Raw genomic sequence first — 27,713 nt, 5'->3', positions numbered from 1 at the left:
CTGCAATTACATGACGCCTGAGCTTGTGAGAGTTGCTTCTGGACAATAAAACGCATAGCTCCAGAGCTCCATGATGGGCCAAGAAATTCCTTCTTTAGAATTAATCTGATTTGAAAGGGACAAGCAGGTCATTCAAGAAAGTTGTCTGCCGGTCCACACATCACACTCAGCCATTGTGTGTAGTGATTGTGCAAACCCAGCCTGCCTAAGACTGCTTTCCAGCAAGACTTCTATATCAAGGCTTAAAATATATTCCTTTGGAAGTGATCCTCCTGAACACTTACAGGATTGACTATGATTCTACACTGCCCAATATTAAGGGTAGGAGAAGAGGATATATGATCTCTTAGTTGGCACTAGGAGAGAGTAACTTACCTGGTGACTGAGCTCCAATAAGATCTACTGGTGTTGCTGGCCCAGGAAAGGAGGCAATTTCAGAGGCAGATAGTTGCAAGTTCCCCCTGGAACATACCTGGCTGGCTTCTGGTATCAAGTCACCTAAAATGGAATTGCAGAATCATCTCAAGGAACCAACAGAAGCTGGAAGCAGCTGTGCATGTTGCAGTTAAATTGCTTTTTAAATTACATTTGGAGAAAAAGCAGAAGGGTTGGATAGAGAAAGCTTTTTCCTTTTATAAGACTTGTGCCTGTTTGCAACCACCATCAATCTTATCTGCTAATTATGAACTCACCTTCCCTGTGTAGATCTTCATGTATCCAAAGCAGTAGTGTGTATGATGCACACAGAGAGGAAGGTAGTGGCAGGCTTGTAAAGCCTCGGTATTTTCAGAAGTATCAAAGAAAGAAAAAAAAATAAAGCTCCTTCCTGTTCCCCTAAAGCAGTGTTTCTCAACCACGGCAACTTGAAGATGTGTGGACTTCAACTCCCAGAATTCCCCAGCCAGCCATGCTTTCCAGCGAGACTTCTATATCAAGGCTTAAAATATATTCCTTTGGAATTGATCCTCCTGAACACTTACGGGATTGACTATGATTCTACACTGCCCAATATTAAGTGTAGGCGAAGAGGATATATGATCTCTTAGCTGGCACTAGGAGGGAGTAACTTAGCTGGTGACTGAGCTCCAATAAGATCATGCTTGGCTGGCTCAGGAATTCTGGGAGTTGAAGTCCCCACCTCTTAAAGTTGTCACGGTTGAGAAACACTGCCCTAAAAGCAATTTTCCCTTAATCTGATAGCTTTCCCATGTGGCAAAAGTACCAGGATTCTGAGCCATTGCCCCTGCTGCCTAGGAATTCTCGGAGCTGTAGTTCCAGCATATCTGGAGGTTACCAGCTTTGGGAAGGCTGGAATGGAGTATCCTACAAGAAGTCACAGCTGACACTGTGAATATGTGTCCTGCCAACTGCAATATACAGCTTTTGCTGATAAGTTAATCTCCGGTAAAAGGAGTGAAAAGGAGGGTGCAGGACCTGATTGTCCAAAACTGATTGCAAAGCATGGAAATACAATTAGAGCAGAGTTCCCCAGAACACAGCCAATTTTCTATCACTAGAACTTTGCCTCTGGATCCAGAGTTCTGGGAAGTTTTTTTTTTTAACAAATAGGTTAAAAACTATTTAACTCTGCAGCCAGAAAAAGTTTGAAAACCTCCGAATCAGAGTTAAGAACCAAACTGGATGGAAGTGACACAGCAAAGCAAACATTACAGACTCCCCCATATTGTTGTTGATTTGCAAATCCACATGGTGCTTTGAATATCAGTGCCCATAGGACAAATCAAAACCCTTTAGAGAAAGACATTCTGAGTATTTATCCACATTCAGAATGCAAGTGACTCCTTTTAATGCAACTGTTGCAAAAAAGCAAAATCAAATGAAGGGGCTGCAAGAAGAAAAAATTGAAATGGGAAAGTTGGCAAAGGCTAGAAGGAAAGTGCTCTTCATTTATTGAGGACGTGCTGCGCTTTAGCATGCTCTCCCAAGTTGCGTGTGGTTGTAAGAAGAAAACAACACCCTCTTCTCTGAAAATCAGTAAAGCAGCTTAAAACACATCAGCATCCGTCCAATAAATCCTGAGACAGTAATAAAAAACAGGACTTCCTGTGCTGAAACGCAAAGGGCAGTTTCAACAATCTGCATGGTGAAAAGGCAAAAGATTATTTCCGAACTGATGTGCAAAAGCCTCAGATAAGCAAATCTGGGTGTCTGCACCAGTTTGGTTTTGCACATAGGATCTGCTCATTAATCCCAAGCAGGACAAACTTCCTTCTATTGTACTTCAATGCTCTGCATCAATAGGTGCTCTACCTTTGATGAAGCTGCCGTCATTCTGGGTTGGTGCCTTCCTGCAGAGAGAAGAAGGGACACATAACAAGTGGGTTGAAAAGCACAGAGGATTAGTGGGTCTCTTTAGGCTGTAAGAGCACCGTTTGGGCAGTACTGAGATGGAGGTCTAACTCACAAAATACAGAGGCAACACAGAACAGCAGCAAAATAGATTGGTGACCTCTTTGGTTGGGGCGCTTTGTCTGTCTGAGCCTACTATTTAACCCTGGATTTAACATGCTGTAATGGTCCAAATAGGTGGGGGCCATTTTTCCTGGCTGGCTCACTTACTTTTTTCTAAGGGGCTGGAAATCACAGTGGATGTGTTGACGATAACAGACCGTGAGCATGGCCAAGATTTCCTGGGTCCTCCCCAGCTTTTGTGAAAGGGTTTTTCACGTTTTAAACCAGTGTTTCTCAAGCTTAGTAACTTTATGATGTCTGGACTCCAACTATGCTCCCTACCATCTAGTGGTGCTTTCCTGGGACCTAAAGGCATTGCTGCAAATAAATTGGATGTTAGAGTCTGGTGCTTCGCAGTAGGTCCATCTGCAATCTGATGTTTTAATATTTTTCTAATGCCAGAGGATTGGGTGGTGACCGAAATCACATCCATCATCACGTTGCCTTCCCATGGATTGAGGTCAATGGAGAACATGCAGAAAGGTGGCCCAAAGGCTGGATAATGGGACTTGCTGGGTTTGAGCTTCACGTGATGTGTGGACCCATGACTGCAGCAATGGGGAATCTCTGTTGGGGATGAGTTCAGAAAAGTTCCAGGGGTAAAGAAAGGCATGGAAGGAGCAACACTCACCTCTTCTTACGACAGAGGAACACCAGCAGCAAGACAGTTGCAGCAACCAGGAGCGAACCTCCAGTCAGGAGCATCGCCAGTAATGGGGAACCTGCAGGGGGAGGGATGAAATCACCAAAGGCTGCTTCTAGCCCACTCCCCATAGCAATATTCTAGGTTGGACTAATTCTGCAGCATGGTTGTTTGCAGTTCAGAGCATCCTAGGCATCATGTGAAGGCAAAGGATGATGTGATAGCATTGTGGGAACACACAGTCATTGAATACATTACAGGATGTTTCATGGCACTAAATTACACCTGGGAAAATCTTTTGCTGGTTTTCATTGTTATGATCTGGACTCCCCTTACATATGTAATCATGGTTGACTTAACACGAGTTGACTAAATGAACCCCATTTTGACCAGTATGCACAACACCTTAAGCCATCAAACATCGTTAATTCTCCGACTGTGGTAGCTTATAAATGCTGTTAAATAAAGAATAGAATGGAATAGGAATGGAATAGGAATGGAATAGAATAAACAATACGCTAGCTCCCTGACCAAGCCAACCACTTCAGGGCTTAGTGCAAAGTATAAATCCAGTCTTAGTGTGATAGGTGGACAGGAGCACAGACTTTGTTTGTGGTTTCCTGGGTTATTCCTGGTTTTCCTTTTGCAAACAAGCAGCTGCTAACTTATCCACAATATGAGATACAAGTTAAAAACAGCAAAAAAAAAAAAAGGGTGTGTGTGGCTCGGGTGGGAATGAATCAAACTGGCCAAATAAGCCATGGTTATTTTGCTTGTCTGCAAAATCAACTGTGGCTTGTTTCTGGTTTATTTTAGTTTAGGTTAAAACAAAGCATGGCCCAGTGTGATGTGCAGATGTAGTGGTAATACAATTTAGATCGATGTCCCCAACCTGATATCCTCCAGATGGCTTACAACTCTTAACATTGCTAGCCAGCCTGGCCAAGGAAATTCTGGGAGTTACATTTCATATATCTTGGAGAATGACAGGTTGGGGACAACCGATCTGGTTGTATGTCAAAGTGAAGCGTGTCCCCATTAATCCTAATCCCACCCAACTGCTTCAGGAGGTAAAATCAATTTGTGGGACCCTGTCTATAGCTTGCTGAGACCAATTGCCCGGCTTAATCTTTCCCAGAATTGTATTGGTCAGTAGCAATAGTTATGATTTCCTTTATATTTTTTCACATTGCTCCCTATAGCTTTGTATCATTTGTATGTTAACTTTTGTAATTTAGATCAGAATTTCAGATCTGTTGATGCCTTTTCACCTTAGCAAGAATGACAGGCTACTACAGTACCATGAGCCAGTGGGGCATGATTTTGGCCGAAGCAGTGATGCCAGAGGAGATCTTCCAAATTAGGAAGACCTGAAAGACCAGGTTTGGGACAGGTCAACCTGGAGAAAGTGTATGTATTTGGTCACTGAGCGTCGACACTGATGGCACATACTAATCAAGATGCTCTGATCTTTCAGGCCGAATAGCAGGGAATAAATATTTAAATTAAGTAAGTTTATACATCATAAGGGAGGCACTTGGTGTGTGGGTGAAAGAGAGAGAGAAAGAGATCTGAATTAGGCCATGAAGGAAGTGCTCAGAACCCTCCCCTCCCTCATCTGACTGTTTGGCTAAGCCATTTCTTGGCATTATGAACCAGAAGTCTTACCTGTTTTTTCTGGACTGAACACTATTCCTGGGTTTGTAGTGAAAATGGATGGGGTGTTGGTCACACCGGGGAACCCCTTGGGGTTACTGTGACCTGCAAAGAGTAATTTCAGGCAAGTCTTTTAATGCACCACATCGTAGGCGCCGCCCACTAATGCTATCAGCCACCTCAATTTCAGAACAAGGATGGGGAACTTATAGCCCTCCAGATATTGCTGAACACCTTACCTTCAGTGTCAACGTATTTCTGGGTTTTGCATCCCAGCACCCCTACTTTCAGAGCAGCTCTCTGGTTCCAGCTCTGGGGTACAACACGCAGGTAGCGGGCCAGGATGGGTGGGATAAAGGTGTTGGAGACTTCCTGGTAGTTGTCACTGTTGCCTTCAAAGATCTGGGAAGGTTTCAGTGAAGGAAGGACGGACAGAGGTCAGCAAAATAGAAGGAACACCGTAACTGTTCAAATGGGGCATAATCTAATGTAGCCTTCCTTACCTTTGTCTTCCAGAGATGTTGGTCTACAATCCCATGAATTAAAAGCTTTAGTTAGAATGCCATCCAGGTAGTCCTCGCTTAACAACCACAATTGGGACCAGACTTTTTGTTGCTAAGTGAAACAGTCATTAAGCAAATCTGACTTGATTTTATGACCTTTTTGTAGCGGCTGTTAAGTGAATCACACAGTTCCCCATTGATTTTGTTTGCCAGAAGTCGGCTGGGAAGATCGAAAATGGCGATCATGGGAACGTGGGACACTGCAATAGTCATAAATGCGAACCAGTTGCCAAGCACCCAAATTGTGATCACGTGACTGCGGGGATGCTGCGACAATCATAAGTGTGAGGACTGGTCATAAGTTGATTTTTTCCAGCACTGTCGTAAGTCCAAACTGTCACTAAACAAATGGTTGTTAAGTGAGGACTACCTGTAGAGACTGAATTTTCAATTTCAAAAGCAGTTTCAGTTCTTCTGCTGGCTCTACAGTTGCCCTCTAATTAACCCAAAAGTTGAAGGACCAGCCTTTCTTTCTGACCTTGGATTTCTTTTCTACTCTTAACACAATCACTACCTCAGAAACTTACACTTCGATGCACCAGCTTTAATTCCAGTTCAACTTCTCTTAAGTTGGCCATGCTTTTATATCAGCTAAATTTGGGATTTCCCACTTTGTATTTGGCTTTTGTTAACTCCTGTGATAGTTTGTTTTTTTTTTCACTACAGTTTTGCACAACAGTGGCCTTTGCCCAGCTCTTGGATGTCGAATGAAACCTTGCTTTAGCAGCCTCCCATTTAGCAGACTTTAGATGCCATGGACGCTTCCATTCAGACATTTCCTCAAAATAATGGACAAGACTATTACATGCAAGGTAGCCTGAATGAGGCAAAAAGTATCAAAACTCTCATTTGTGGCAATTTATACCATTTTCATAATGACATTATTACCAAAATTACATAAATGGCCACAATGACATGCTTTAGAATGTAACAGGCATTTAGAAACAATGGGCATCCCCTCTGCTTAATTGGTCCATTAAACTGAGGTTCACTGTATACATTTCTGGTCTCACAATCTGATCAGTCCTCAGTGTGGCAATCGATATTTTCCACCCCTCAAAGCAGTTGCCTACTTTAGTCCATCTCACCTTTTCCTCATTGGTGCTGCTGGATTTGTAGATTTTCCAGTTCCTGCCATCTCTGCTGAACTGAACCTGGTAGGATTTGATGTAGTAATTGTATTTAGGGGAAGACCCCTTGGTGATAATTCCTAGAATAGATATGGTTAAAATTTGTATCTAAACTATAGGCAGAAGTCAAGCACGTTTATGCTGAACGATGGAACTACGTTCAGTTGTCCAGCTATGAACTCTACCTAAAAAAGAGGAAGTAAAAATATTACAATATTACAACAGGTTGTCCAAGATATCTTGCAGATACCAGGTAGGGGAAGTTTGTTCTAGATATTCCAAACAAGGATGTGTATCCAGACCTATGCTGATTAGACTCAGCACTAAAACAGATTGGCCAGTTGCTGACAGTTCTGTTTTTCTAAGGAGTGCAAGCAAAGCCTACAACAGCTCAGTAGTGTTTCTCTACTCTAACTTCTCCAGACTCTCTGCACCCTTGAAGATCTATTTTTTCAAGCAAACAAAAGAAATCCAGAGATGCTCCGTGTGGATCGCTGAACCCCGGCCTTTGGTTTTAATCTTTGAAATTTATCACTCTGTGATGACAAAGGATGCTGCAGACTCCCTGGCTGCCCCTCTTAATGTCTTTCCTTTCGATTGAATAGTGGCAGGGAAGCTGGGAAGCCAGCTGGAGAGACAAGCGTGTGGTGAAAGACACAGTACTCACACCACCTCTGGCCATCTTGTAATAGAAATTAGTACCAAAGCCAACCCCTGGGCCATAAGAATTTCTCTAACATTTTCTCTCCTTTAAGGGGAAAAAAAATCAAAAGCAGTTTCTTTCCCATTTAACTAAAGGAGCGTGGTCAGAAGGAAAAAACACAGAAGACATGTTCAGCAGAGCACCCATTCTTGAGAAGCTTCAGGCCGGTCAGCTGGAATGTCTGATGCTGACTCCTTGCTCCGCCAAGCACCCATTGAGAAAGATGCTGGATAACCTTCCTTCTCCCTTCTTGCATTCCACCCAGCCTCCAGTCACTCGGTCTTACAATGCCTCCATTTTCTTCATCAAACAAGCTCCATTATAGGGTGGCCACTCAAAACCTCATGTGGCCTCAGGCATCTCAAAACAAAGGGATTTGCCAGGATATGATATTTGACTTGTTTTGTCCGCCCCCCCGCCCCCCATCTCTTGGATGGCACAAGACAGGGTAGGCGGAAAGGGAGGAGGGCCAGGAAAAACAAGGCAGAGAGACTGGATGGACGGAGGCCAAAATGGGAGGAAAAAGAGGCCAACTCCAGCACTGAGCTCCCAGGATATGATTTGATTTTAATTGTTATTTAAAAGCACAGCCAAGAAAAAAGGAACAAAACTGGAAACAAGTGATTTATAAGCTGTAAAAAAATAAGTATTTTCAAAGTAGCATTAGGTTACTACTGTATATAAAGCTCATTTGATCTCAGTTTAGCATTTTAAAGCTTTTGTGGAGGGCCCCCACTCCATTCAGAGGGGTGTATTCATTTAATGTTCAGGATTGTACAGAAGTTGTTGCAATACTAATTATCGGTACAGTTTCTTTAAAATCCCCTTTTTTTTCAATCTAGGGCAAAGCTGTGATCCCCTCCCCACCAAGCCTTTTGTGTGTGTTTCAGGAACCATCAAAATTTGCTGGATTGTACAGTAGTTTTCAATTTGATAGAACGGGGAACCTATTAACTGCATGACTGGTGCATAATCATGCTAACCACACTTAATTCAATTTATGTATCAATTAAATTAAACCAAATGCATTTATTTTGTCCTGGCTTCGGTTACGCTCACGGGTACACCATTTACAGGCTAAGAAAATATTATGTGCTCCTGGCCTACACGAAGAAACTCTGCTGCAGATGCATGTTTACAGCCGTGCTGCAATGCTGTAAATTTACCTCTTTTATACACTCCTTGTTAATGGCCTTTGTGTGGAGTTTGAATTTCACAGCCAAGGCTTACCAGCTTAAGTCACAAGGCTGAGCACATCCGAAATGATTTGTCCCAGTCAGAAGAATCAACAGCAGGTGATTGGAGCAGACAGCTTTCATCTGACCTGGTACAGATCCTTCAGTGGAGTGATTTGGAAGATGGTCATATCTTATAGCAGTTTCACAGGACAATTATTAAGTTCACTGATGAGCCCCGGGTTTTAATAGCATGAGAGTATGAGGAAATCTCCACCCATGTTTTCTAGAATGACATCATAAAGCCGTGCTTCCCCAGTTGCCCCAAGTCTTCATCTTTCAGACAAAGGAAAAGGCTGATACTTACTGACCTGTGATGTTGCTCTTTCCACCCAAATCTATTTCCAGCCACTCATTTGCAGAGCTGTGATCTGCTGCCCAAGAGGAACCATCAGTAGCAAAAGCCGCTCGCTCAGCTGCCCAAGCTTGATGGTCCCCCAGGACATTCTGTTCTTGCCAGTAGGATGAAGCATTGAAGCTGGCTATTTCCAAAGCACTGGCACAATCTGTGGAAAAAAGGAAGCAGAGAAAATTAGGTTCTTTGTACAGCCTCACACTTACCTTGCTAGCTAATCATGATTTCTACTGTCCTAGAACTCCATTTTTCATGAAAAATACTGAAGTAGTGAGAGGTAGCTGTGCCATCCCAAGTGTAACAGGCAGAAGGTACTAAATTCACATTTGTGAGCCAGCTCACACCCATTTCATTCACGCATGAAGCATGTTACTCCAATTACTTATTTAGTACTGCATTTTCATCCCATCTTTTCTTTGAACATTCAAGAAGATTTGAGTAGGAGGTGGGTTGGGCTGAGAGAGATTGGCTTCAATCACCCAGTGAGTTCCATGGTTGAGTGCGACTTGAACCTGAGTCTCCCTGGTCAAAGCCCAACTCCCTAGTCACTACAGTCTTGTGGTAGAGAAAAAAAGTGGAAATAGAGATGAATTATATATAACCTTTGCCTCCTTTGTGTCCAAAGTTAATAGCTTCACAACTTTGAGCCACAGATCACAAGACTGGGGACCACTCTAAATTGTAGCAAGTGAGGCCAGGACAAAAATGAGAAAACACTAGATTTCCATTTCATTCATGCTTAAATGTAATTCAGCTCAAATACAGTTGCTAAGATCCAGCCATGCATTTAATAATTTCCCCTTCTGTCATAACAAATTGAGTGACACATTTCAAAGAACTGGGGGAGTCAAAGCCTTTCAGGATACGCAGCTCTGGCTTTGATGCTTCCAACATGAACGACTGCAATTTGTTTTCCACAGACCTGACTTTGACTGCAGCCTAGGGAACTCAAATGGTACAAAATGAAACTGCCGAAGGTTAAGTGGAATCTATGGATCTGACCCTATCACTTGATTATTGGTTACTAGTTTGTTTCTAACATTGACTTGGAGTGCCCTTTTGGATCTTTGAGACCTAAATCAGCCTTCCCCAATCAGGATTTCTCCAGAAATGTTGGATTACAGGTAGTCTTCGCTTAACAACCACAATTGGGTCCAGAATTTTGGTTGCTAAGTGAAGTAGTCACTAAGCAAATCTGACCCAATTTTATGACATTTTTTGCGGCAGTTGTTAAGTGAATTACTGCAGGTGTTAAGCAAACCAGATGGTTGTTAAGTGAATCACATGGTCCCCATTGATATTGCTTGCCAGAAGCTGGCCAGGGTGGTCAAAAATGGTGATCAACTGACCATGGGATGCTGAGATGTTCGTAAATGTGAACCGGTTGCCAAGCGGCCAAATTGTAATCACATGCCTGTGGGGACATTGCAATGGTTGTAAGTGTGAGGACCAGTCATAAGTTGGTTTTTTTCCAGCACCGTCACAAGTCCAAACCATCACTAAACGAATGGTTAAGTGAGGACACCCTGTATAACTCCTTGTTATGCTGTCTGGAGAGACGAGAGGTTTAGTTCAAGACAGCTGAAATGTTCTAGGTTGGGGCGGGTCCCCTAAAAGGATTGGAATTAACATCATTAAAATATAGCTGATATTTTTTTATCCAGATCCAAGATCCAGTAGCTTTCTGCTCCATTGCCATCCATGAGCAGGGTCTTCCAATAGCAGCAGCTTATTGTATGATGTTTTAAAAGATTATTTCACCATTTTGATTGTTGGAGACAGGAGGTAGACATTTTTCCAAGGAAAGAAGGCAAAGAAACGGATATGATTGCAGGACTTACCTTTGTGAAAGATAAGGCGCTTTTCTGATAATGATCCCCTGTTCAAAATGAAACACATAAATGCATAGGGTTAAGAGCAATAAAACAGATTGACTTCTGGAATCCAAGTGCAAACCTTCCAATTTAGTTTAACAGTTGTGTTTTGATTGAAGGTGTGGCACTTAAGAGCAGATGCTCCATCCTTTCCTCTATTTTCCTGATTTTAATCGTCCTACCTCAGTATCTGCTAATAGCTTCATAGGGGCAACACTCAGACATTTGTGCTGAGTCCATGTCCCTCTCCCCCACAATCAGATGGGCTAATTGCAAATTTGAAGATCCTCCTGCAACTGATTCTGAATTTAAACAAGTTATCCGAAGTAATGAGTCTAGAGCACAGGAACAAGCAACAATCCTTGCCACATATTTTTGATGAGAGTTCTAATCCTAAATCTGAATCTCAATTTTTTTCTTCATAAGGTTAATGAGCAAGAATTGGCTTTCTAAATACCTTTCAGGGGATAAAAGAATTTTGGGTGAAATTCTCTTGGATATGGGGTAAGTTGGTTTTATACAAGGTGAGCAAGGTGTGAGTATGAATGTCCTCTGTCATTGTACAATCATCTCTCTATGGCACAATTTCTCAGCCAGGGTTCTGTAGCACCCTACCCACAAGAGGTCACTAGGGGTTCCCTGGGAGATCACAATTCTTTTTAAAAAAATATTTCAAATTCAGGCAACTTCACATTAAAAGGGTAAGTTTCATTCTTTATCTTTAGTTTGAGAACACTGTTAATGCATACATACAGGCCTACCCATGAAATGAATACAATCATTTTGTAACTTGAGGCCTATCTTTGAGCCTGAATGTGCAGGGGTTCCCCAAGGCCTGGAAAATATTTCAAGGGTTCCTCCAGGGTCAGAAGGTTGAGAAAGGCTGAGCTATGGTCTGCAACCTCCCTGGCTTCCCACATTTCCATTAAATTTCAAGAAAACCTCCCCATTGTACTTTTTTTCAGTTTAGGCCAGGCAGGCAGGCTGAAGAATAATGGAAAGATGTAGAAAACTATCCACAGTGGCACTTTTTGCCATCTCCATCAATTAAGATCAAAAAATTAACTTGGAAAAGAAGTCCCAATCTGAGAACAAAGTAGAAACAGAGAAGCCTTTTTTCTCAGGAGTAGAAACCATCTGAGAAATGGCAAGGCAGATGCTGGCACAGGATGAGAATTGACTGCTCTCCACTAGAATGTCCATTTTTATGAGAAATAATGGAAGATAGCAAAGTAAAGATTATTTTAGTACATGTGGAACAGAACTGCAAATTATCAACTGATCACAAAATGGAACCTATGGCTTCATAGTAGTTGGAGGCTGCTTTACAATTCAGCTGGACGCTCACCTTTTTGAATGCAGTCCGTTGGCGAAACTGGATTTGTAAAGAGTTACTCCTTTCTCTCGCGATACCACAATTGGTCCTCCCTGTTCATCTAAGATCACCCCAGCATGGACAGCTGCTTTGCAGAGAACAGATGTCTGGAGGGGAGTAAATAAAAGGGGACGATTGTGACAAATCTCCAGGCAACAGAAATCAAGTGGAAAGAGCGCCATGAGAACAATTCTGCTCTTCATTCCAGTTTCTTAAGCTCAGTTAATTCACATTTGTGAACGAGCTGAAGGGTTGATCAGAGCAACTAATTCTGCCCATGGAGCGGATTGGCCAGATTCTGAACTGCCTCCTGAAGGAAATATAATTAAAAATAAGAATACTAATAATTAAATGGGGTTTTGTGTGACTTACTACAAATTTTGCTGCTTTTAAAATGCTCTGGTTTTTTTTGTTATAACGTTGCAGATTTTGGTCAGGTTTTTTTTTTCTTGCCTTGTATCGTGTTGATGCTTTTCTACTCTGCTTTGGTTAAAAGGTGGGCCATAAAAATAAAATGTTTATTCTTAATTACAGATATAATTAGGCTGCCTTTAAGGATTCTGGGATTACACAATGGCTTCCAAAAAGCAGCATTAACCATATTCGAATAACATAAACTAGAATAAAGCATGTTTAAAGAGTCTAATGTCAAATAAATATGATCACAGGCAATGAAATGAATAGCATATAGAGCTGATCTGAAAGCCTGGATTTATGAGACATGCAAATCTCACTTGGGTTGGAATTCCACAAATGCAGGTCTCCAACTGAAACAGTCTTATTAAGTAATTGATTAGGTCTTCTGCAGTGGTTTATTAGCAAAATCCATTCAATCTTTTAGTTCATTAATTGGAAAGCATTAATCCCACCTTTTAAATTTTGCTGGTCATTGATCAAATAAATATGATTTGATTCAACCATCTGTAAACTTACATTTTGGGGAATGGACTCTATTTTAACTCTCCTCTCCCATGTCCCAATTTGAAACCTATATCATTAAATTGAAGCATATAGGGGTATATTGGTCAAAATTAACAAAAATCAAGGACAACCAAGTCAGGACCACAGTCAGCTCACTATGAGGCTGCTCACAAAGAAGGATGAACTTGGTTGCCCCAGGAATTTCTCTTGAACTGGAAATGGAAATAACTTTGCAGTTAGATAGGCTTTGTAAGTTCCATGTCCTCAGGAAAACAGCCTTCTGAAGCCACCACTCTCTGAACAAGAGCACATTTGAATGCATGATCAACGCTGAGCAACTCACATCTCGGTATCCTTGGTTCAGATTTCCCCAGATGTCACCCGTCACTCCCTTGCAGCCTGCAGGACAATAAGCTCTACAAAAAAATAATAGAAAACAACATGATCTGTGTGAGAGAGAGTCAGAGAAAGACACAGAAGCAGGACTGTTGGCTAACTAACATTCAAATAGTGCAGAAGGTATTTCTGTTTTGGGGGTTCCTTTCAATTACATTATAACAACTCAGCAAGCTGCATAAGAACACACAACGAGCTGATAGCGCCTAAAGGTAGATTAGGGTAGCAGCAAGATCATTATCTAAGGCAGTGTTTCTCAACCTTGGTAACTTTAAGATGTGTGTGTCATGAGTACTGATGGCGAGCAGGTGGGGGCCTCTATCCAGGGGGGAAAATGCATGCGTAGTACTGAGGAATTAAGCAGCCATTCAAAGAGACACAGATCAGACCCGCCTTAACTTTTGGGGTTTATCTGTCTGGGCTTTTCCCACGCTTCTTCAGTTTGTTAGGATTCTGTTTTATGTGGCAGTAATAAACACTAGAGACCTACTCCTCGTCTCAGCGTGATTTCTGACTGTTAGGACAGTGTGGATTTCAACTTCCAGAATTCCCCAGCCATTTTTCACACAGAGAAATACAGCACAACATTGCTTTTCTTATAAGCAGGAGAGATGAAGCCATAGCAGAAGGAAGATGTCCTCCCAAGTCAGTAATTGGGGACTACATGAATATATCATTGCCTATTCCAGGATGGTTTTTCCTTTCGAGTTTCCCAACCTAGTCTACACCCCTGAATTTCCCTGATCCTCTTAACTAGATCTGCTTGCTTTTTTGAGATCAGCCAAAGTTGGCAAGATACCATAGCAGCACAGTTGTTTTTCAAACCAGGGCAGAGAATTTAAGGACGGTAGTCAGATATATCTGATGGAAATAATGTTTAACATGTCCCTTTCTTTACAGAGATAAGTTCTGCAGTTCCCCAACCAGCTGAACATGGCTTTCAAAGCTACCATTTTTAAAACAATTAAAAAACTAGAGTTGGTAGAAAATTAGCCTAGGTTTAAACTCCCTTCCCCTATTGCAATTGCATGTAGTTGCTCTTTATAAACACATTTGGTTTTGTTCTGCCTAAATGTTATGTAGAGTGACTGTGCCATGGAAGGAATATCAAACACAAACTAGAAGCATGCCAGTGCAACAACAATAATAATTCCACTTTGGGTTGGTTCCAGACTTAATCAGACTTAGAAGTGGCCTGCTGAGATCTTGACTAATTTCAACCCTATTCATTTCAGTTTCCTCTAAGGGTGACTGAGTCCAAACTATTAAGATCTCTTGTCTTAGGCAAGCTAAAATAGAGCAATATGAAAACTAGCAGTAACAAAAAATCTGAAAAGCTTTAAAAATATAAATTCATGACAGACTTTGCCAGGAGAACAGTCCCAAGAGAATGCCTTTGAAAAGACATTCTAGGGCAGTGTTTCTCAACCTTGGCTACTTTCAGACGGGTGGACTTCATCTGAAAGTGGCCAAAGTTGAGAAACACTGTTCTAGAGCCATGGCATCACCACTGAGAAATCCTAGCTTCTTATGATTGCTCGCTGAAGATTGATTGATTGAATTTGTGGGCTGCCCTATTCCGGATGATTTGAAGTGGCTTTATAGAATTAAAACAGCAATACATACAAAATTACTCCAGCAATAAAACAACAGAGCCCATTCAGCCAGAAATGATGACCCACAGAGCAAGGCCTGCAAAGCTTACAGGCTATGTCTTACATTACAGAGGGCAGCCCTGTACTTGAATGGCTATCCAAGTCAAGCGTAACTTAAAATGAAAATCCTTTAGGAAAGAAAAACTGGAAACTGGAAATTAGCCATCAACACTAGCATTCTGAGATGTCATGATCACAATTAATAAAAAAATGAATTGCATTTCTATTTAAATTAATATAGTAATTATTCCCAGATCTTTGTCAATACATGAATAATGTTTATGCAGATTAGCTTCCTTTTGGGGGTTTGTTGTTGTTGATGATATCTAGGAGACCAAAAGATTTATATGACAGGATATAATCATTAAAATAGATGAGATCTAAGCCATTCTTCTGCACTTTGAGATCTTCCAGTTGTTTGGACTGCAAGTCCCAGAACAGAGGGTGCCCAGTTGAGAATGGCCGTTTTAGATTATCCAGCACTTTGATGATCACAACCAGTACTTCAAAATGAAAACAAATAGGCATCCAGTGAAAGACATCTAAAGTAGTCAAGAAACAGCTGACAGTTCTAAATCTATGATGAAAGGCATATTTAATATGGGGTCACCTTGGCACTGACGGTGAGTTGCAGTAAGAGATCTTCTCTTACTTAGAAGCAACCAGGACAGATTTTTTTTAATCAGAAATTCTTACCTGATTTGTTCTGTGTTATAATGGATACCTTTTTGCAAGCACGAAATCAAATCTGAAAGAGAGAAGGGGAGAATGTTGCAGGTTAGAAAGTGGATGTTATCATGGGGGTTACAGCATTTCCATTTCAACTTTTATGAGCAAGGCGGGGAGGGCCAAATCTGTCACAAAAGTTCAGGTGATGGAAACAAAGCCTATCCTATTGATCCCTATGTTGGAGAAATAAGGGGGTGGGTGGGTTTTGGATTTGTTTGTTTTTGGCATTAGGGAAAGATTCCACCACCCATGCAGCCTGTTGGCTCCTGAACTGATCTGCCACGGGATCACATCTCAGTCCTAGTTTCTGGAATGGGTAGTGCATATTGCAGCAAAAGGATTGGAGACAACCCTTCTTCAACTGACAGTACAAGCTTAATGCTGGAATTTCTAACATGCAAAGCGTGACTCTGTGGCTTCATTTATATAATAATGATGCGTTCACTGAGTTTTCTGTAAGCATTACACATTTTTTCCTTTTTGCTACAGGGATGCTGCAAGTTGCTGAATTCTAAGGAATGTAGCATTTCTACATTTTTGCCTGTTTAGAAGAAGCAGGCAGGGAAAATGTTAATACTGGAAATAGAAGATACCATCGATATAGTTAAAAAACCAAGTGTGTGATATATTTTGGACTCGGACTTTCATTATATCAAAGTGAATCAAATCACTGCATCAAATATACCAGACAGTAATTTAGAGAGAAAAACACTGAGGAAAAATGTGCAAGTCCCAGAATGCACACAAGGCCACATTAAACTTTGTCTAATTGTTGTTTGTATTATTTTATCAGTTTCATGGATTTCTGACCATTGAAATCATCACTTTTATTACCCGTTCATTAGTTTTTGGTTTGGTGTGAGCATGTCTAAGCTTCAATAAATTGATTTTGCCTCTGCATTTAAAAGGAAGTACTAGAAAATATACCATGGTCCTTCAACCCAGTTTTTTTTTTAAAAAAAAACAACCTAAAACTCCGGCAGGGGTGGGTGAAGCATTTTTCTGCTGTTGTTCTTTTGGACCTTCACATCTCTGCTTCTGGTAAATTGATGTCTATGACTGAACACATCTGCCATAGCAGCCATTTACATGGGTGTCCACGACAGGCACTTTACGTTCCCTCTGGCCCAAGAAGATTTGGGACTCCTGGATTAATTGCATGGTAGAGACAAATATGAAGAATGCAACTTATCCCAGTATGGACAGCTGCCAATGCTATTTTCAGTGTTCACCAGATAAATTCCAAGTAACCTCTTTTCATGCTTCCATCCCACAAATTGCAAAATGCCATGTGGGAGGAGCAGTGACTCACAAATACTTCTGGCCAGAGAACACTGAAACTGGCCCTGTGGAAACACTTCCAAGATGAAGACCAGCTGTAGATGTTCTCTCTGGAATTCTGCTGGCTCCAACGAACCAGGCTGAAGTGTTACAGATATAATTGCTTATTCACGTGTCTTGGAGCCAGAATGGTTCTTGCCCCATGAGCATTCAGTGGACAAAGATGCAAAAAGGGGGCAGGTAAAGCCATCAGGGCTGAAGAAAGGAAGGAACACACATGCATGCACACCTTTTCCTGGGTTGAGGAACTGCAGTTGGCGTTAGCATGGCTTGTTAGAGGATCCCGTGTAAAAGTAGACCGCATCCAGATAAAAGGGATGTTTGATTTTATTTTAGTAAATTTATTTATTAAATCATTTTAAAAATTAAATATAGTTAATTTTTATCGGTCTATTACTGACACCTCAGTGCCACTCCACTCCACTCCAAAGGGCTCTAAGCTGTATACAGAGAAATGGGTTAAAAACAAGAACATAGAGCGGTGTTTCTCAATCGTGGCAGCTTAAAGATGTGTGGACTTCAACTCCCAGAATTCCTCAGCCAGCAATGGCTGGCTGGGGAATTCTGGGAGTTGAAGTCCACACATCTTCAAGCTGCCAAGGTTGAGAAACACTGACATAGAGGAATGTCAACTGTAATGGTGCAACCCAGCAGGGCAGATCCCAGACTTAAGGGAAGCAGAGTTCATATATACAGAGCCATTCCACAGGAGGCGGATTATTCTCTAGTCAGGTATTTATTATTTGTTGTGACAATAAGAATGTCCATTTGGTAAAAATGTTGGGAGATCCTTGTGGGGACTTCATTGAAGTTTTCAAGGGCTTTGCGCTAGCTTCAGGCCACAGACTGTTCACCTCTGAAGTGGCTAAAGTGATGCATGGGACAGGAAAGGGGACATGATTCTTCTACAATCATAGAGTTTAGGGTAATCCTTCTGGGGCAGATGTTAATGCTGTCTGCCACATAATATCTCTGGCAAGGATAGCCTTTGATCTACAGGTAGTCCTCAACTTACGACCACAATAAGGACCAGAAAATTCATCATTAAGCAGTGTAGTTAAGTGAGGCATCACGTGACCACACCCAATTTTACATTTTCTGCGGCAGTCACTAAGTGAATCATGCAGTTCACCATTGATTCTGCTTGTCAGAAGCCGGCTGGGCAGGTCGCAAATGGCGGTCACATGACCCCAGGATGCTGCAACCATTGTAAATACGTGCTGGTTGCCAAGCGCCCAAATCATGATCATGTGACTGTGGGAATGTTGCGATAGTTGTAAGTGCAAGGACTGGTCATAAATCACCTTTTTCAGCACTGCTGTAACTTTGAACAGTCGCTAAATGAATGGTTGTAATTCAAGGACTACCTGTATTGTGGATAAACCTGTTATGTCCCTACCTGAGAAAGAAGCACTTAGCTTCTGTGACTCAGGTGTTCTTTTTAAAGATAGTCCAGAAATTGCAGCTGACCCAGATTGTGTCAATGCAGGTGGTACCTTTTAGAAATGACATAACAGCACCATGCTTGAAACTGCTCCATGGTTGATAGCTGCTTTCTGAGTCTCACTGAAGATCCTCACTTTGGTAGGTGAAGCTTTACATGGCTTAGATCCAAGTTATCTGTGGGATTGCCTACTCCTGTATCATCTTCCTGGCACTTTCAGGTCTCCAACAAGGCACCTCAGGCAAGCCTCACCATAAATGCATCTAACATCCCTAGGCAGTATGGGTAGTGGTGGGGAAGATGAGGAACTGTAGTTCTCTAACATTTGCAGTGCTAAACATTGTGGATCCTTGAATTGCATCAATGCATGTCGGATAAATCAATGACTAGTAGACATCTTTGTTATTTGCAGCTGACGCTTCAGAAGTGATATGCGATGGAGATGTTTTCCCTACCTGACTGGTTGCCACTGGCATAAGAAAGAAGGAAGCCACGACCTGAGTGATGCTTTGTGCTATTGAACAAGATGGTTATGGTGGTGGAATTCATCACCAAGACGGTGCGTGGAGAATGTGCATTGCCACAGTATGGACCTGGAATGGGAAAAAGAGAAGGAAAGAGTATCAACTGTTATTATATCCAGAGTCATACTGGCCATTTGATGCACCTTTCAGCAATAACCAATCAACTTTTATTCTCCCAGCCAACCTTCTCCAGCTGGATCCCCAATGAACTTCTTTCCAGTAAGAACTTGGTTTTGGCAACAGAGTGGAAGTGGTAATGATAGGAAAGGAACAGCGGAAAGTGCATTTGGAGACACTGCTTGTTCCTTCTTTCACTCTTTATTCAGCCCAGCTTTATCATTGTTAAGGATCATCCTATGTATCTTGTTATAGACTAGACTGTATGCAGACATTCCTGGTGCGTGCCATTCCAAGTCAGGCAGTGGGAGGCTGACTGAAAATTAACTGTCCCCAAAAGCTAAGGGTTTGGACTCAATAAAGGCCATAAAGCAACCCACAAGGAAAAGGAAACAAAACTCCAAATCATGACATCAGCCCACTGCAAAGTATTTGTGTTCTACCAAGAAGGTCCTTATTAGGGTTTAGTACACTGTTCTTCTGCCAATCTTGAACTGCCCCCAAGCATGTTGATTCAGCCCTCTCATTTCCCATGGCTCAGCTTTGGCTTCCTTTCTGTTGGCATAGGATCCCTGCTAGAAAGAACGATTTACTGTTAGAGGGGACTTTTGCATGCAGAAATGGTAATTCACTCGTTGCTGGGAAAAGAAACAAAAGAGGAAGTCTTAATTCCCTGCCTGGAAGCTCCTGTGAGAAGCAGGATTGTGGATAATGGGTCTTTCGGCCTGATCCAGCAAAGTTCTTCTCACGTTCTCCCAAGGCTGCCCAGTTAAGCTTTCTGAGAAAAACCCAATCAAGCATTAAAGGAGGTAGCACACATCGTTCCTCCTAGTAATTCAGAGCATGCCTGCTTCTCTTAGTGTCACAACAACTCCGAAATACAAGTCAGGCTAAGTGTTGTGTACACATCTCATAAAACAGGATTGTTCCATTTCCCGCCCCACCCCCCTCAGGTTGAAGGCTGGCCATGAACTTTAAGTGGCATGCCAGAAATTGTGTTCCAAAAGATTATGGCTGGAAAACTAAATTTGGGTTTATTTACCCTGAAATTGAATGAAAATTTAAGCAAATTAATGTTCATTTATTTAGAAAATTTATATAGCTACCCTAAATACACATCTCTGGGTAGTGAACAATCCATACAAAAAGCAATATTTTAAAAAATCACCAATTAAAATAATCCAATGCAAGGAAAAATAAATATACAACTAAGGGACTATCTATGTATATTGGGCTCCTCTAACACTCTGGCCTTAATGCCTGGGGGAAAAGTCAGGCCTTTGGAGCCTTCTGCAAGATCAAGAGGGTCAGGACCGTCTGAATTTCAAGAGGATGCTGATCCATGGGTAGGTACTACAAGAGAGATGGCACATCTCCTTGGTCCCACAAGATGATACTGTTTGATAGAGGAACCTCAAGCATACCTACCCTGTTAGATCTGGTAGAATGGGCAGAAACCCTCAGAGATAGCCAGTCCCACAAGTAACCTGGGCCCACGTCAGGTAGGGCTTTAAAGGTGATAACCAGCACCTTGAATTGCATCCAGATGGTTATTCTCAATGTGCGTATTTAATATTTCTCCCTGGGGTCACTTTAAAAACTGCACTTTGGTTGCAACCATGGGAAGCTTCTCAGGGCTTCATTATCTGCACCTCCAAGAGTGAAGTCATATCACTTAAGGCAGGAGGCAGCATCGGGAAACTGTGGGTGTGTATGGTGGTCCTGCTCACAAATGGCTACCCTGAGAGGTTTGCCTCTTCATAAAATGGCTTCTAAGTAAGCAGGAGGTAAGCCTGCAATTCCTGGTGATTTCATGGTTGTGTTCATGTCATTCAGCAGCAGTGGGAACATTTGTCACTGCCTTCTTTCAAGATTTTCTTTTATTTACCAGTCTGGCCTATAGACCTAACATTTCCTGGCATCCTTCCATCCAAAGACAACCTTGGTCAGACTCTACCTAGCTCTTGAACCAAGACATGCTGAGCCAGGTGAGGTCACCAGCCAAAACATGTTTGGGATGGCCAGTGAGTACACACTCATGGTCCAGAAATCAAATTTCACCCCATAACATGCTCTCTAGGCTACCATTCTGTGGGGCCTTTGGGGGAACCAAAGGCCTTGCTCTAAATTGTGATGATGTTCCAGGCTGATGCTTATTTTGCAGCAGGCCAGATTCCTTTTGATTTATTTTTAATTAAAAGAATCTCTGAAAGATGGAACCAGGAACCTGGTGGCTGCCATGTTTCCTAACTCTGGTGTAAGATCTTTTGATTGTCTGCAAGGCTATAAATGAAAATCGGAGAAACAGAAGAATGTAGACCACTCTGGAATGACCACTCTGGAATATATGGTGATGACAATGACAATGTCTCCTCTGATTAAACAGCCGCAAACCACTACTGAGTCAGAGTAAGCAATCTGGTTATCCTCACCTTACTCACACACTGCTCTCCACTCCCACTTCCCAAATCCCAGGACCATGAATTATAGGAGGATCTCTGGAATGTCTTCCACATGCCAAAAAGAGAGTCAGCTCTGTCCCTATCCCTCAAAATTTCCTTACGCTCACGTCTCCACCTCCATCAGCCGTTCGGAATGGCCCATGTGGCTAATAAGGCAAAGAGCAGATTTATTTAACCAAGTAGGCAGATGAAACAGTCAGGAAAGAGTGGTCAAATAGATGTGAAGCGAAACAAACACCGCAGATCAGTTGTCAACATGCTTTCCTGCTCCGTGCCTTTGTTTGCCTTTCCTGACCTTCGTTGTCTCTCCGCTATTTTCAAGCCGTAAACTGAGTCTCCGGAAGTGGAACGCTAGGGCTGAAGTATACACAAATGATGTTGCAATTTCTGCTTTAAAGGATACCAACTGCACAGGATGTGGGGTTTAGTCTCCAGCAGGGAATTGAATCTTCCGCTTCCCTATACTTTTTTCCTGATCTAACCTCTCTCTCTCTGGTAGTCTTGCTATTAATCCATGGTAATGGTAATAGTAATCGGGGAAAGAATGTTTCCCAAAAGCTGTGGGTTCTACTACAGGTAGTCCTCCCTTAACAACCATTCATTTAGTGACGGTTCAGACTTACGATGGTGCTGAGAAAACCGACTTATGATTGGTCCTCACATGACCATTGTGGCATCCCCCCAGTCATGTGATCACAATTTGGGTGCTTGGTAACCAATTTGCATTTATGACCATCACAGCATCCCATGGTCACCTGATCACAATTTTCGATCTTCCTGGCCGGCTTCCAGCAAGCAAAAGCAATGGGGAATTGCGTGATTTGCTTAATGACCACATGGTTTGCTTAATGACCATGGTGGTTGGCTTAACGACTGCCACAAAAAAGGTTGTAAAATCAGGTCAGATTTGCTTAATGACCACTTCACTTAGCAACTGAAATTCTGGTCCCAGTTGTGGTCATTAAGCGAGGACTACCTGTATGTGCTGAAGAGGGAAACTACTCTTCGACTGAACAAGAAATTTTGGAGCCTGTTACTGAAAAGGAAAGCCAATTTTCCATTTGGCTAAGGGTCTTTTGATAACCCTCTCTGCCTCCATCAGACTTGCTGGTAAGAATGGTGATCGGAGAAAAAGTATATCCAGAGAACAGGGGGGAGGATCCTAAGATGCCTCTGCTACTACCGAAGAGGCAAGTCACGTCTCCATTGAGTAAGGATCCTGTCAAGCATCTTCCCTTGCAGCGGAAGAGCTAAGCTACCTCTCTGAGCACTCACTGTGCCCTTGGCCACAGCCACAATAAAATACAATGACACACAAAGAAGAAGCAGACTCAAGGGCAGTTCTTAGTACAGCAAAATTTAAGAACCACTGAACTGCATGGAGATACCATAGGGACAACAGCACAATTAGTGAAATAGGTGCCCATAGAAGACATAGGGGATGGCCCTGAAGGACAGGAGGAAGAGCTGCCAGCAAGGCAACCGTCAGATGAGAGCGGCCTGAGCCGGGCCAAGAAAATAACTTGAATAAAGTCTCAGACAAGTCACAAGTTCACAAGAAGATGATGTGAGGGAGGGGGAAGCACATTCAGACTTACAAAATTGATGTCAGCCCAACAAGGAAGAAACCAATGCCACAGAGGTCAGGACTGCTTTTATTGTAACATCTCTAGTGACAGAATCTTGCAAGTCTGAATGTGCTTCTCCTCCCCCACTTTACCTTCGTGTGAACTAGTGAAGGGCTTGTCTGAGACATTTTATCAAGTTATTTTCTTGGCCAGGGCTCAAGCTCCGCTTATCTGACAGTTGCCTTGGTAGTGGCTCTTCCTCCTGTCCTTCAAAGCCGTTCCCTCTGCCCTCTGTGGTGCCAGTGAAAATAAACAGGAAGGAAGGAATGGAGGGAGGGAGGGAATGGGATCAAAGCGAGATGCTTCCTAAACCTCATTTTGCCTCCACCTCGTAAGCCTCTTTAAAATGCTGTGGCATTAAATGCTTTTTTTGAACCGACTGCGGTGGGATGCAAAAGCAATAAATACACAAAGCTCATCCTGCTTCCTTTATCCTTGAGCTGCCTCCCAGCAGTTGCATCATTTCCCCTGCCTGTCCTCGCCAACTGAGCAAGACAATGCTCCACAACTGCCGCCAGAAGGCTTTTCTCCCTTCCCTGTCATGAGGGCAGCACACGGCTCTGAGGTCAAACTGCTCGGAACATCCATGCCAGAGAGTGTTCCCAGACCCAGCTCGAGCCCAGCTTTGCCGAGACGGAAAGGGATCCGCTTCAGAGCCAGAAAATGTCACGGGGCCTCTGTGGGAGCCAGACAACTGAGGGAGGAAGGAAACTTTGGGGCAAGTACACACATTCCTGGAAATGCGTGGCACTTTTGCTGTCAACATTCAAAGTCCCGACTGCCGAAAGAGGAGCTGTTGGAGAAACTGCAGCTGACTCAAATGAGAATTCGCTGCCGATGGCAAACTAACCAAGACTGGGCAATTTAAGCACACGACGCCTGGGTTTTGTCAGGAACACCAGATCACAGCCTGTTGCAATATCAAGGATTGGGTTTAAACATTTGGTGATTTCACAGGGCACGGAGGCTGATCCAATCACAATGGAGTGGCATGCAATCCCCCCTCTATAACTCATCTTAAAACAAGATAAACTGCAATCAACAAAGCAAAAGCATAAAATCACAATGTAAGAGTCTGGAAATAATCGCAATCCACCACCATTCAAATTAAATCAGGGGTGCACCCTTCTGTTGGGCCAAAGGTGGTATTTGGCATTTAGGTAGAGGACTCTTTTGACCAAAGCAGGTGGGGTCAAAAGAGAAAGCTAAACTGGATTGGATTTTGATGTAACTGAAATGACATTAAATGGAATTGGGTTCATAGTGTCGTTCTCAACGCCCTAGTTGTTCTGTTATATATGAGAAATGGGTACCACTGTTTGAAGATCTCTGAGTATACCAAAAACTTTCAGGAGCCGAATGTGATTTGGGGACTGAGATCATTTCTCTTTTAAAGTCCCAAGTTGTCAGCCCTATGAGGCAGACCAGATCAAGAAACTGACTCCACAGGAAGACTAGAATTACATTTTATTGAGATAGGCTAGAGTAACAGATTCAGACACATTATGCAAGGGCCTAGCTCTCTGGAGAAGGCTCTAATGTTGGGAAAGATGGAAGAAAAGAGAAGAACAGGATGACCAGCAGTGAGGTGGCTGGTCTCAGTTACATTAGCTATGGGTGCACTGTTAGAAGACCTGAAAGACCAGGTTGGGGGCAGATCGTCATGGAGAAAAGGACCATCTAGGTGGTCTAGGAGTTGACAATGACTTGATGGCACATAATCAATAGTAACAGAATTATTTAAGTCTGATTGTGTTTTCCTCCCATCCTCTTACACCCCACTGAGTCAGAAAGGAGCCAGCCTAAGCTTCTTCCAAATACTACCTCCTTTTCCAGAGCTCAAGAAATGTTTCTGCCCTTGTTTCTGTAATGGCTTCTGAATATTCCCTTCAAGACCATCTCCATGGCTCTCCACAAAAGTGGCTTTGAGTTACCTGGAAACTACCTCCTCCATATGGACCTGGTTAAACCTTAGGATCTTCTTTGGAGGTCCTCCTCCAAAGTGAATGGGAGGGGTAACTACCTTCCCATTTAACTGTACTTATCATCATCATCAAGGAAGCTTGCTCATTAGTGATATATTTCTCCATGAACTGAAGGTGGAAGAGAATGCCTGTGATCAGTGACTGCATATTCAGATTGCAGAGCCTTATTTCACAACAGGAAGCGATGTGACCCCCATGGTCATTTTCTTAGATACAAGTTTATATTTTAATTAAAACTAGCTATATCTAAAAATAAAGATGCCATCAAGTCAAACTCAACTGCTTGTGACTGCACGGACTGCTTGTGACTGCACGGACACATTCCTACTGTTTTCCTGGCAGAAGTTTAGAGCTAATTTGCCATTGGTTTTTCTTGGGTTGTTTTTTTCAACCTCCCAGTTTAGTCTGCAACTTGAACTCTTTGGTGGTCTCCCAACTAAGTACTAACCAGGTTAACCTGTTTTGCTTCTAAGCCCACTCAAGTCAAGCAAGGTGTTGCCACTCCATGGGACAGATACATTTTCTTGTAGCATTCGACATCATTCTGTTCAAGAACTTCTTGAATACAAGAACGCAGATTTCCAGTTGCATCTTGGAAGACTGGTTATCCCTACGACCAGGTATAAGACAGTGTTTTACACATGATAACTGGCTATTGCACAGCTAGATCTGCTTGTTCAAAACCAGACATACTCATATTCAATCAGGTAAGAAGCTTTTGCTTCTGGGACATTACGTTCTACTCAGTGATGAAAAAAGAACAGTGAATGTGATTGTTGTGTTTGGAAAGACTTTGCAATAAGTTCCAATCTGTTTTTTTCCCCCCTTAAGAAATGACATCTCAGATTGGGAGGGGGGATCACACACACCAACCAGCAAATGGCTGTATTGCATATGACAGATGGAGGGGACAGAATGGAATGTTCAGAGAAATCCAAGTGGGGATTGTTGGAAATGCTTTGCCAGAGATTCCAAACTCATGTCCATTAAAAAAAAATCCCAAATGCAAATATTTGGCACACACATACATACACTGCTGTGGTGTATGGTTTTAATGCAATGTCCTAGATAAGAACATTATAAAAAAATCTAACTTTCTAAATACTTTCTGCTTGGAAAATGGGCTATAGAGAAAGAAGAAGAAGATATGCGTATCAACTCATTAAAGTTTCCCTCCTGCTGAGTAACAGCACCCCCAATATTTGCAGTATTTCATAGCAGAGGATTTCAGAGATTAGACAAAAGTCTCAAAAGTGGAGGGGGAGAAGCTGAAAGAGAAAAGAAGGAAAGAAACAAAGAAACAACAATATTTGGAAACGTCTGCCTGGAACTGCCCTCCAGAAAATCATGGAACAGCCTTTCACAGGAATGGAAAGTGATGGAAGTGGCAAGAATGGAAACAGAGCTAAGTATAGGACAAGGCTGGGGGAAGAAATCTACCAGCCAAGGAACCAGTGAAGCAGCAGAGATCTAAGAAGGTCAAAGTGCTGCAGAAGAAAAGATCTTTTTGTGCTGGGTCTAAATGACACACTTTACATTCTGTCAAGAGCTGATGTTCCTCTCTCCTCACTGCCTCCTGTGGAATAGCCAAAGAAACCAAAGATGGAAGATCAAGTTGACAATCCGTGGAAGGATGCAGGAAGGAAGACAACCAGACAAAAAAGTCCATAGCAAAGAACTATAATATTTTATAGCCTTTTATACAGATACATAACCTGAGGCCCCTGAAACCCTCCAGAGACCTTTGAAAATTGTTACCAAGTCATAATTTCTAAGATAGTAGAAGGTGGAAATTATTCAATTTGGTCCTGGAGTCCTATTCATTCCAGTTCATTTTAAAATGCTCAAATATAATGAAAACAAATTTAATTTTTTGGCTGGTCCCAGCCATTGTTTTAGATGTAGCTTCTGGTATGCCATTCATAAGCTGAGTGTGGCTTTGGTCCAAGATACATTGTGAAGGTGAAAGGTCCCCTGTGCAAGCACCATGTCTGACCCTTTGGGGGGACACCGCTTTCGCGACATTTTCTTGGCAGACTGTATCGGGGTGGTTGCCATTGCCTTCCCTGATTGTCACCTTCCCCAGCAAGCTGGGTGCTCATTTTACCGACCTCGGAAGGATGGAAGGCTGAGTCGACCTGAGCCGGCTACCCGAGAATCCAGCTTCCGCTGGGATCGAACTCGGGTCGTGGGGAGAGTTTTGGTTGCAACACTGCCGCCTACCATTCTGCACCACATGAGGCTGTTCCAAGATACATTAATCCCTGTGAAATATTGGGACTGATTTCATTTCTAAGAACAGAGAGGGCTGGTCAGACTGCTGCTCCTGGAAGTGAGCTATGGGAGATGGAGTGCTTGGAAGGAGTGGGGGGGGGCTCCTCTCACCTTAAGCAGCAGGACCCTCTTGGATTTGCAGGTTTACCCCCCCCCCCCGCTCCAGCCTTAACAGGGATGTATACATTTTTGCTTCCATGGGAAAGTATAATTAGAATCAATTATCTTTAG

At 42.5% G+C, this 27,713-nt stretch overlaps 1 protein-coding gene and 1 long non-coding RNA gene across 2 annotated transcripts in view; one reads left to right on the top strand and one right to left on the bottom strand.

The window, feature by feature from the left end:
• The window catches only part of LOC134503320 (uncharacterized), a 136,696-nt gene that overhangs the window by 44,990 nt on the left and 63,993 nt on the right, over nt 1-27,713 (top strand). The window lies entirely within an intron of this gene.
• The window catches only part of LOC134503215 (discoidin, CUB and LCCL domain-containing protein 1-like), a 36,848-nt gene that overhangs the window by 3,697 nt on the left and 5,438 nt on the right, over nt 1-27,713 (bottom strand). The window contains exons 3-14 of the mRNA XM_063311909.1: nt 18,948-19,085; nt 15,675-15,726; nt 13,271-13,343; nt 11,980-12,113; nt 10,599-10,636; nt 8,714-8,908; nt 6,423-6,544; nt 5,011-5,173; nt 4,784-4,876; nt 3,104-3,194; nt 2,272-2,309; nt 376-498 (exon numbers count right to left, since the gene is read on the bottom strand). Coding sequence (XP_063167979.1) covers nt 376-498; nt 2,272-2,309; nt 3,104-3,194; nt 4,784-4,876; nt 5,011-5,173; nt 6,423-6,544; nt 8,714-8,908; nt 10,599-10,636; nt 11,980-12,113; nt 13,271-13,343; nt 15,675-15,726; nt 18,948-19,085 — 1,260 coding nt within the window. The remainder of the gene's footprint in view (nt 1-375; nt 499-2,271; nt 2,310-3,103; nt 3,195-4,783; nt 4,877-5,010; nt 5,174-6,422; nt 6,545-8,713; nt 8,909-10,598; nt 10,637-11,979; nt 12,114-13,270; nt 13,344-15,674; nt 15,727-18,947; nt 19,086-27,713) is intronic.

The sequence above is a fragment of the Candoia aspera genome, chromosome 10 (genome assembly GCF_035149785.1).
Source record: "Candoia aspera isolate rCanAsp1 chromosome 10, rCanAsp1.hap2, whole genome shotgun sequence".
NCBI classification, from domain to species: Eukaryota; Metazoa; Chordata; class Lepidosauria; order Squamata; family Boidae; genus Candoia; species Candoia aspera.
This window is presented reverse-complemented; position numbering and strand designations above follow the sequence as displayed.